The 11,135-nt window shown below is 56.4% G+C and overlaps 1 protein-coding gene across 1 annotated transcript; it reads right to left on the reverse strand.

Annotated features, from left to right (window-relative positions):
* Positions 1 to 4,898: 4,898 nt before the first annotated feature.
* CTU1 (cytosolic thiouridylase subunit 1) lies at positions 4,899 to 11,056 on the reverse strand. Its single transcript, XM_049787583.1, has 3 exons — positions 11,014 to 11,056; positions 7,850 to 8,466; positions 4,899 to 5,479 (listed from the first exon to the last, which is right to left on the reverse strand). Exons 2-3 carry the CDS (start codon positions 8,355 to 8,357, stop codon positions 4,899 to 4,901), a joined length of 1,089 nt encoding a protein of 362 aa, XP_049643540.1. The 5' UTR covers positions 8,358 to 8,466; positions 11,014 to 11,056.
* Positions 11,057 to 11,135: the final 79 nt, after the last annotated feature.

Consider the following 11,135-nt stretch of genomic DNA (forward strand, 5'->3'; position numbering starts at 1 on the left):
CCAATGCCCTCCATCTTCCTCCTCCTTCCCCTTGCCTGTATTCCAGACAGCATTCTACTTCTCTCACTCACTACCATTGTCATGATAGTTGTCGGTGTGGTTATTTCTCTAACTGCACTTGCCATCCTTTGTGGTCAGCTTCATACTATGGGCCGGTCCTTCCAGCCCTCATCTCTATTGTCTCTGGGCATTATTACCATACCTTTTATTTTAATTTGGGGGGAAGTATTGGCTGTGCTCAGGACTTCCTCCTGGGCCTCTGCCCAGAAGCGCTGCTGGCAGGGCTGGGGAAATCCTGTCAGGTGCCGGGAATCGAATCGGGGTGGGTGGCGTGTATGGCAAGTGCCTTCCTCGTGCCCCACTGAGCCATGGGCTCCAGAACATGGCTTTGGACTCTTATTTCCTTGAGGAACATGCGGAATCTTGGGGGTTGGGGAGAGGAGGTGACAGTCTGGAAGGAAAGAGGCGGAAGAGGTCCAGGACATTACACAAGGTGGGCGGAGGATGAATCTGAACCCCAGAACAAAGGAACCGACGGTGCCACCCAGGGCGGTGGGATTAGCCCTAACAAAGACCTAAGGATGCAACGCCTCTTCCATTCTCGCGGGAGGAAGCAGGAAGGGCAAGGCGGGGTTGTGACTGGGGTGCGGGCCTGGGGGACCCGCCCTTGGTGGCCAGCTCATACCAAGGGGGTACCAGGGTGGGCGGGGCGGGGAACTTGGCCTTCAGGAATTTCCGGGCGCCCCTTGTCTGAAATGGGAGGCAGGGATGAGCTGGGGCTGGGTTTTGGGGTGCAGAATGTGGGATGATGATGGGGGGCGCAAGACTGTGGGTGCTTGGTGCAAGTGGCTGGGGAGGGTCTGAGTGTCTTTGAGGTGTGATGGGAGGCAAGAGGAAAGAGGGGTGGTTGTGAGATTTTTCCAGGCACAGAGGTGGAGCTTGCATCGGGCACCTATGGTCAGGACACACCCATGGGAACATGTGAGAAAACAGGGGAGGAGGGGTGCTGTCCCTAACTTTTGCTACAGGGGAACAGGTGGATTCTCACAACACTTTCTGTTCTTGTGGGTGAGGAGCCAGGAACAAGACATTAGGGGAGGCTGCAGACACCCCTTCACGTCCAAGCTTAATCAATGCGTTCGTTGGACCACATGCCTGTTTCTGGGAACCCAACAAGCTCGGGTTCAGGTTCGACACATTCTGTGACCCTACCCCTTGCCATCCCCAATGTGACAGGTTCTTCCAGCCCTTCAGACATGCCTGAACCCCTATTTGAGGATGTGGAGAGGGAGGGAGATGAGGCTGGTTGTCCAGGGCTGTGGTGAACCCCAGAGGAACAAGCTCAGGATCCCAACCTATCTCTCTGTTAATCTCTGATTACCCAGTCCCAGGAGATCTCTCACAAGTGCCTGCCCATCTGCTGGGGTCCTGGGTAACCCTGAGGTGGTCCGGCAGCCCCTTGGGGTGGGGGGCTTCGAGTCCATAGTGTCAACTCCCCTTCATCCTGCTGAAACCTCGCTGGGGTGCTCAGAGCCCAGAGTGGTCCTGGTCTCCGCTTCCTCAAGCTCATGCCTTTTGGGGAGTTGTCTCGTGGTCCCCTTGGTCTGTCACCCCTCTCCTGGGCTCTGTCCAGTCACCTGCCCATCACTGGGACAATCTGAGCACATTTGTAGTGGCTCGTTTTAATTTTTATTTATTTGTATTTTATTTATTTGTAGGCTCTTTTTATTTTTATTTTTTTGACTTGGACTTGGTTTTGAAGTCACCTGTGGCAGGGTTCAAGAGCTGCTCCTAGTTTTTTCTTTTGTTTTAGTTTTGGTCTTGGGGCCACACAAAGAGGTGTTCAGGGGATACTCCTAGCTCTGTGCTCAGAAATCCCTCCTGGCAGACTCAGGGGACCCCTATGGATGCCAGGGGTCGAACTCGAGTCAGCCGCATAAATGACCTCCCCACTCTCCTATGTTCCCAGGCCCCTGCTCCCAACTTGGTGCTCCTGAGTCACTCCTGATGGGCCCATCCTAGGAGCCAGGGATGAAACCCCAGGGTCCCCCAACAGTCATTCCCCTGATCTGTCTTCTGCTACACCCCAATATTTGCCTCATGCAGAAAACAGGATCCTGAGAAACACTCCTGGTGTGTGGGGGTTACAGTGCCCCTGGTGGCAGCCACCTCACCCCAACTTGGTCTCCCTGACTCATTGGGGCACTGTCCCCTGAAGGTCCCTCACTTCACTGCCACATCCAATGTAGAGGATGCTGGGGGGAGGGTTCCCTTAACCACCTGAGGGTGCCAGGTCTATTTTCATAATTGTTCTTTTGGGGCTGGAGGCAAGAGTAAGGCATGCCCCTCCGGGCACTCCCGGGGCACCTTCACTGCACCCCATTTTATGACACAGGCCCCTTGCCTCCTTATGTTCAGGTACCCCTGCACCCCCTTTCTGGACACGGAGCCCGACCAAGTTCCACCTGAGCAGCACCTCCTCCTGGGTGGTACCCCAAAATGCTGCGGTCTGAGCTGATAGAGTCTGCAATGGCCACCCCAAGTCACCATCGGCTGCACCTCTGTGTCCCTCCAGCCCTGCCCAGTTTCTGCCACATCTGTCCAGCTTTTTCTTTGCACAGGTGCTGGCTCCTGTTGCAAATCCTGGAGTGGCGGGTGGCAGGAGCAGCGCCCCCAATCTGGGCCAGACCCCCTACATACACACACCCCAGCTCCGACATGGAGGGGGGCTGGAGAGCGGAATTAGGGGAGGGACCCCAGCTGTGTGGACTCACTGGTGGTGCTCAGGAGCAGCTCTTCTAGGAATCATAAAACAAAGCCAGGAATCAAACATCTCCACAAAATATTCTTTTAATGTAATGAGCACAGACTAGAACAATAGCATTTCTGGATAAAGTGAGTAAAAGTGACATTAGGATTTCACCTGCCACTCCCAAGTCTATGGCAATTAGAATTTTAAAAATTGTGTTTTTTGGGGGGGGGCCAAAGTGGTGGCACAAGCGGTAGGGCATTTCCCTTGCATACACTAATCTCAAAGGGACTGTGGTCTGATCCCCCAGCATCCCATATGGGCCCCCAAGCTAGGAGCAATTTCTGAGTGTATAGCCAGGAGTAACCCCTGAGCGTCACTGGGTGTGGCCCCCCAGAATATTGTGTTTATTTTTTTAATTTTGGGGTCACAGCCAGTAGTGCTCAGGGCCTATGGCCAGAAAGGATTTTTGGTGGTGATGCCAGGAATCGGACAGGCGAAGCAATCTGGTAATTTTTCTTTTTCTTTTTGGGTCACACCCGGCTGTGTGCTCAGGAAGCACTCCTGGCAGACTCGGGGGACCCTATGGGATGTCGGGGACTGAACTTAGGTGGGCCACCTGCAAGGCAAATGCCTTCCCTGCTGTGCTATGGCTCCGACCCCCAATTTTTCCTCTTATCTCATTTATTGGATAGTTTAAATGTGACATGTCACCAGGAAAGAGCATGTTTGTACCACGCCCCCCAAGAGCCCCTCATTGTGCAGGGAATTCAACACAGGAACTCGAGTTTGAATCCTTTGTGGAACTTGAATCCAAAACCCAGTCCAAGAGTGCCCCCAAGCGTTTCTCCCTGGACCAGCCCTGAAGCACAAGCCTAGTCCCTGCTGACCGTGGTGCCTACTGCCCCCTACCTCCTGCTCCCCGTACTGCAGCTGGAGTGATTGGGGGGGGGGGGGGGACCCAGGTGGCCTTCCTTTTCCTTTGTAATTTGGGCTCATTCTTGGATAAATTTTATTTTATTTTTTTGGTGTTTGGGTCACACCGGGCAGCTCTCAGGGGTTCCTCCTGGCTCTACTCTCAGAAATCGCTCCTGGCAGGCTCAATGGACCATATGGGATGCCGGGATTCTAACCATGTTCCTTCTGCATGCAAGGCAAACGACCTACCTCCATGCTATCTCCCCAGCCCCCCCTAAAATAAATTAAATCCGTCCTGCCTCTACCAGACTCTGCTTCCCCCTCGCCTCCTGCCTCTATGGAAACTGGCTCCATCTCTCTCTCTGTCTGTCTCCCTCCCTCCCTCTTCCAACACTGATATGATCCACGTGTTTCTGAACTCAGATTTGCTCGCTGCAGTAATCTTAGTCCCCTGAGGACAACTTAATGCCAACAGAGGTTTTGTTTTTCTTTTTTTTTTTTTTTTTTAAGAAAAAAGGTTTGTTGATTGAATAGGTAACCAACTGAAATACTGGTTTATGCCATCAGGTAGGCAGGCAGGCAGGATATCTGATAAGAGCTCTCCAGTTCCATCTTATGAGTACAAATCAAGGTTGAAAGTGTGTGTTGAGCCCGGAGAGATAGCACAGCGGTGTTTGCCTTGCAAGCAGCCGATCCAGGACCAAAGGTGGTTGGTTCGAATCCCGGTGTCCCATATCCCCCGTGCCTGCCAGGAGCTATTTCTGAGCAGACAGCCAGGAGTAACCCCTGAGCACCGCCAGGTGTGGCCCAAAAACCAAAAAAAAAAAAAAAAAAGAAAAAGAAAGTGTGTGTTATGATTGCATAGGGGCAGTTGTGTGTGTGTGTGTGTGAGAGAGAGAGAGAGAGAGAGAGAGAGAGAGAGAGAGAGAGAGAGAGAGAGAGAGAGAGAGAGAGAGAGAGAGAGAGAGAGAGAGAGAGAGAGAGAAGAGATGGGGGGAAGGACTGAAGAATGAAGAGGGCCAGCCCATACGAGACAGAAAACATGGTGGGTGGGGTGACCTGGAGACCAAGTCCCCTGTTTTAGCTCACTCAGATGCCTGGGTTTCTGGACGGTTCATGGTTCCTGCACCTTGAGAGCCCAGCGGCCTCCAGTGACCACATGCTTGGTAGGACCAAGCCAGCTGGACACCCCTTGAGTGCTGACCACCTTGTGCTGAGTTTCGGACTGGCCCTAGAAGGTGAGCTGGGCCAGGGAGGCAGCCAGGCCAGGCTGGGACTGGGCCGGGGCCTGGTTCTGGGCCTGGGGTTCGGGCTGGACCTTGGCCTGGTTCTGGGGTTCCTCCTCGTCCAGTCCCCGGCGACCTTTGCCGATGGCCAGGCGGGGCCGGCCACGGTTGAGGCCGTCCAGGAGGGCGCAGGCCTGGCACAGGGGGCGGCTGGCCAGGGCCCCACAGCGGGTGCAGGCGGTGGGCGGTGGGGGGCACGCAGCTGGGGCCAGGGCCAGGCGCTCGGCCGAGTGGACCAGGTCGAGGACGGCCGAGGGTCTCGCGGCCTCCAGGGCCTTGAGCAGGCGTCGCGCGTGGGCTCGGAAGGCCTCGGGGGCGTACACGCACTCATCGGAGAAGTAGTGGAGCCGCCGAAAGTGGGCGAATAGCACCACCTCCTTCTGCGAGGCCAGCTGCAGGGGCCGGCAGCGGGGCAGTGCGCCCCCCTCGCCCCTTGAGCCCAGCACCCCGCCACGGGCCAGGCGTCCTGCGTCGCCCCGCAAGAAGTTCATCAGCACCGTCTCGGCCATGTCGTCCGCGTTGTGGCCTGTTGGGAGTGGAGGGAAAAGAGGGGTGTCAGGTCCGACAGGAGCCCAGAGATGGGGACCACTCCCCACATATATACACACACTGAGTGCAAAGATGGGGACCACACACTAAAGCCCAGGGCCAGGAGCCTCCCACTGAGCCCAGAGATGGGCCCATGGTCCCCTCCCCACTGAGTTCAGAGCTGGGGACAACCCCCCCCCCCATTGAGCTCAGTTATAGGGACCCCCACATTCAAGCCCCAAGTCAGGACACCTCCACTGAACACAGAGATGGGGACCCCACATTCAAGCCACCATTTGAGGACTCTCAAGGGGAGGTCAGACCCAAGGATCCTTTTCCAGAGTGCAGAGCTGGGGACCCCCGATTGAGTGCAGTTATAGAGACCCCACATTCAAACTCAGAGCTGGGACTCCTCCACTGAGCACAGAGATGGAAACCCCGCATTCAAGCCCAGATCTGGGGACCCTCAAGGGGAGGTCAGACCCAAGGACCCCTCCTCACTGAGTCTAGAGCTGGGGACTCCCCCAATGAGTGCAGTTATAGGGACCACACATTCAAGCCCAGAGCTGGGACTTCTCCACTGAGCACAGAATGGGAACCCCCACATTCAAGCCACCATTTGGGGACCCTCAAAGGGAAGTTAGACTCAAGGACCCTTCCCCAGAGTGCAGAGCTGGGGACCCCCCACTGAGTGCAGTTATAGGGACCCCACATTCAAATTCAGAGCTGGGACTCATCCACTGAGCCCAGACCCAGGGACCTCTTTCCACTGAACCCAGAGCCAGGAAAAAGCCCCCCCCCCCCACTAAACTCAGAGATGGGAACCCTCAAGGAGAGCTCAGATCCAGGGATTCCTCCCCACTAAGTCCACAACTAGGGACCCCACATTTAAGCCCAGGGCCAGGGACCAAACCCTGAGCCCTGAGATGGGAACCCCATTCTAATGCCCAGATCCATGAACTTCTCCTCCACTGAGCCCAGAGACGGGAACCCCACATTCAAGCCCAGATCTGGGGGTCCTTCCCCACTGAGTCCACAGATAGGGACCCCATACTAAAGCCAGACCTATGGACCCATCTCCACTAAGCACACAGCCCGGGAACCCCTCCACTGAGCCCAGAGATGGGGATCCAACACTAAAGCCCAGAGATGGGCACCTTCTAGGGAACTCAGAAACCAGGGACCCCTCCCCACTGAGACCAAAGCCAGGGACCCCCAATGAGTCCAGAGATGGAGTTCAGGTCTAGGTACTTCCCCTGCTGAGCCCAGAGTATGGGACCCCTCCCCCCGACTGAGTCCAGAGTTGGGGTACCCACATTCAAGCCCAAATTCGGGGACCCTTCCCCATTGAGACCAGATCCAGGAACCCCCACTGAGCCCAGAGATGAGGACCCCACACTAAAGCCAGAGCCAGGACCCCCTTACTGAGTTTAGAGATGGAATTCAGAACTTGAAGTTCAGGTCTAGGGACTCCCACTGCTGAGTCTAGAGTTTGGGACCCCCTGACTGAGAACAGAGACGGGGGACCCCTCCAAAGCACTGGCGCCCAGAGCACAGCAGAGCCACCAGTGGAGGAGGCTTAAGATAGGCCCTGGGGAAAATGAGGGGACCTGCATGGGCTCCCCTTGAGGCTTCAGTGGGGATGCACTGACTAACCAGCCCGGCACAGGAAGGGAGCAACTTGCTTGATGTGCCAGAGACCACCAAGGACTCCTTTCACAGTGCTCCAGAACACACAGACTTGGCCCTGCAGGGAGATTACCTGAGGGTGCAGTGGGGTGTCTAGAAAAGAGGAGAAAAGGGCAGGCACCTGGGCATTGGGGACGTCATAAAAGACACCAACTGGCTCAAGGAAGTCAGTTTTGGGTTTGCTTGGGGGCCATACCAGGCAGTGCTCAAGGGTTACTCCTGGTTCTGTGCTGGAGGGGGGGGGGGTCATCCCTGGTGGTGCTCCAGGGGCCCTAGGGGATGCCCGAGGATTCAAACCCAGATTGGGGATATGGGGGCCGGAGAGCTAGCACAGCAGTAGGGTGTTTGCCTTTCCACATGGCTGACCTGAGACAGACCCAGGTTTGATTCCCAGCATCTCATATGGTCCCAATAGCCTGCCGGGAGCAGGAGTAAGCCCAGAGGGATGTTGGGTGTGGACCAAACCCCCTCACCCCAAATAAAGAACCCCAATTCAGTTGCATGCCAGGCAAATGCCCTCCCCACTGGGTAATAATAATATATCATAAACTCACAGTACACAATCATCATTATGATATAATGTCATCAGCCTCATCCCTCCATCTCCGTGCTCCCTACAATGCTCCCATGCGGGTCTCGCCCTTCCCGGGACCCACTTCCCCGCCATCCCCTGACTCACCAGTCACGATGTGCGTGGCCCCCACGAGGCGTGCACCTTCCTCCAGGGCCCGGCGCCTCAGGACCCCGCAGAAGGTGCAGCAGGCCCGGCTACGACCAGTGCCTGCGGTGCTGCGGGCCACGGCATCCATGGTCCAGCCCCCGAAGAGGTCCGAGTAGGCCACGATGGTGAGTGGGAGCCCCCAGACCTCTGCCTGGTGGCGCACGGCGGTCAGGGCCGCGTCCCGGTAGCCACCGATGCCCTCGTCCACGGCCACCAGGTGCAGGGTGATGCCCAGGCGCGGTGCCAGCTCCCGCAGCACATGGGCCAGCACCGTCGAGTCCTTGCCCCCCGAGGCGCCCACGGCCACCACGGCACCCCGGGGGAGCAGCCGGCCTGTCTCCACCGTGTGTAGCACCTCGGCCTCGAAGGCAGCGCAGAAACACTCACTGCAGAGCGCTTGGCCTGAGCGTGGACGCCGCAGGGCCGCACGGGCCTGGCCGCAGGAGGCACACTGTGGGGCGGGCATGGTGGAGGGTAGGTGGATGTGGGGGGTCCCGATGAGGGTTCAGCTCCTCCTAGACCCGGTCAGCTCTTCCTGGACCCGGTTAGCTCCTCTTGGATCTGGTCAGTTCCTCCTGGACAGGAAGGGAGAGAAAAAAGCAGGATCCACTGTAAAATCACCCCATGTTCCAAAATCACCCCAAATCTCAAAACCCCAGGTGAACGAGTCTGAATCAGGGTCCTGCCTGAAATAATCCAGACCAGGCTGACCCGGGTTGGACAGCTATCCTGAGCCTGTCCCGCGCAGGTTTCCTTATATGACCACCTTTGTTTGGGGTGAAACCACATTGTAAAATAAGCACATACAAAGAACCAGGGATGATCTTTGTTTGGGGTAAAATAAAATGTAACTTAACAATTCCACAGGGGATTCCAGGATCACGGGTGTGCCCAGCTCAGCCCAGCCCAGCCCAGAACAGGGTGGGCAGAACTAGTTTGTTCCCTCCCTCCTGTGACAGGTGGGTTCCCCATGGTGGAAGGAGGTTTCTGCCTAAATTGCAGGGCTTCAAGGCTAAGTCCAGCCAGCTAAGTCAGTCCAGAATGAGGCTGGATCCTATTTGTGGGGGTGAAGAGCTAAAGCCAACTAAGGCCCAAATTTACTTCTGTGCCTTTTGCACAGCCCTGATATGAGTGGGCCCCAACTTCCATTGCTTTCTCAACCCGGTCTGCAGGGCAATGAGAGGAGAAGTTTCCCTGGGGTGAGGAGGGGGAGAAGGATGGCAGGAAGGATGGGAGGAGGAAGAAGAGGAGGAGGAGAAGAAAGAGGTGGAAGAGAAGGAAAAGGAGGAGTGGGGGGGGCAGAGGAGAAAAGATTGTATTTCTCTCTAGGTAGGCAGGTGAGGATGTCACACTGGTTCCAGCTTCCCCCAGGAAGCCAAGTGGCTTCTGCTCTGGATCCAGACTTTCCCACTGCTTCTGGGACATCCAGCACCCCTTCAGGTGCCCAACCTCCCATCCCCATCTCCCTCTCCTCCCCAATCCTGACCCCCAACACACACACCCCTTCTGGGTTCCCACCGCCTGGACAAACACCATGAAGAATCCAGCCTGGAGCCAGAGATATAACAGCGGTAGGACATTTGCCTTGCATGCTGAGAACCCAGGACGGACGGTGGTTCGAATCCCGGCATCCCATGTGGTGCCCAGAGCCTGCTAGGAGAAATTTCTGAGTGCAGAGCCAGGAGGAACCCGAGAGCTGCTGGGTGTGACTCAAAAACCAAAAAAAGAAGAGGAAGAAGAAATCCAGCTCACCTGCCTGTGGGGTGTCCTGCAGTGTAGCCAGGGCTAGCAGTGTCTCAGATACTTCCTGCTTCCCCCTACAGGATCAGGTAACTGCTCAGGGCAAAGACCAGGGTCCAGGGACCTGCACAGCTCCCCTCTCTCTCCTCTTCACTCACACACAACCCTTCATGCTCCCTGAGTGCAATTCTGAACAGCAATGCACAGACACAGCCCAGCCTCTGAATGTCCCATTAGGGCAGCCCCTGGATTAGCTCAGGCCTCAGACCCCAGGGGCCCGAATGGAATCAGAAATTCTAGGTGACAGACCCAGGGTCCAAACACATTTCTATATCTCTTTCCTTCACCCTCATCTGGGCCAGTTTCTGACCAGGAAAAGTGCAGAGACACTGGGGCCCACGTCCACCTTCCCTTCCTACACAGCCACCTGCATTGCACAGTCGTGGGGGTCTACATTGCCGGACCGCCACAGAACTGCCACTGGGTTCTACACAGCTTGCGTTCCACAGAACAGCGGCTGGGGTTCTGCCCACCATGATCTTCTCTGTGTCCTACTTCTCTGTCTCTCGGTCTCCTTTTCCGGGGATCGAACCTAGGTCTCCTGCATGCCAGGCAAGTGCTTCACCACTGAGCCACACCCACAGCCCCCCAAGTCCCCAAGGGACTCCTTTTACTTTAGGGAAAGCTCAGGACCCCTGAGGAACTGCACCATCTGCCTCCCTCTCCCCTAGTTTCATCTCCCACATCGGGCACCCAAGCCTCAGCACCTCAAGAAAAAAACACCTGTTTCCAGATCTTTGCTCTGTCCACCCCCCACCCCCCCTCTGCTAGCTACTCCTTCCCAGGCACTTCCCCAGCCCTTGGAACTCGATCCCCCTGATTTTACTGGTCCCATTTTTCTGGAAGCGCTGCAGCTTCGTTTTCCAAGATCCCCAGCTGTCTCCTTGCGGAGTGATCAACTGGATCCACTGGGATTCCCCCCAGGATCTGCAATGCCCACCCACCCACTGTCCCACCTTCCACCCGCCTTGGGCCTTGGGTCTCCGGGAAGCCTCGAGCCCCTGTGACAGGGAAGGACTGTGCATCTCATCCTCCAATCAGGATGGAAGTTCCAGGAGGGGCCCGTGGCGTGTCCCAGATGTGTCCAACTGGAACCCGGGGCTGGGAACTCAGACCCAGAACAGGCATGCACAGCCCAGGCTAGAGATCCAGGCCCAGAAATGGAAGAACACAGGCGATTGGAAATCACAGAAGCAACGATCAGCCCACTGCCGGAGATCTCCTGCACACTCCCAGGGAGCCAAAATTAAAAAGAAGAAAAAAAGAAAGCGGACCCCCACCCCGAACACCCCAGCTCAGCAGTCGCGGGAGAAAATCCTCACCAGGGCCAGAAATCAAGGATGGGCCGTTGAAACTGACACGCGGAAGCCTGGCGCGGAAGTAGCTTGGAGAACTACATTTCCTACAAGGCCACGCTGCCTACAACTCCCAGAATCCCGCGCAG

The sequence above is a fragment of the Suncus etruscus genome, chromosome 14, assembly GCF_024139225.1.
Source record: "Suncus etruscus isolate mSunEtr1 chromosome 14, mSunEtr1.pri.cur, whole genome shotgun sequence".
NCBI lineage: Eukaryota > Metazoa > Chordata > Mammalia > Eulipotyphla > Soricidae > Suncus > Suncus etruscus.

Coding starts and splice junctions, on each gene's coding strand:
- CTU1 (XM_049787583.1), bottom strand. CDS start 8,357: ATGCCCGCCCCACAGTGTGCCTCCTGCGGCCAGGCCCGTGCGGCCCTG. Junction 5,480..7,849: donor GGCCACGCACATCGTGACTG/GTGAGTCAGGGG, acceptor CACTCCCAACAG/GCCACAACGCGGACGACATG.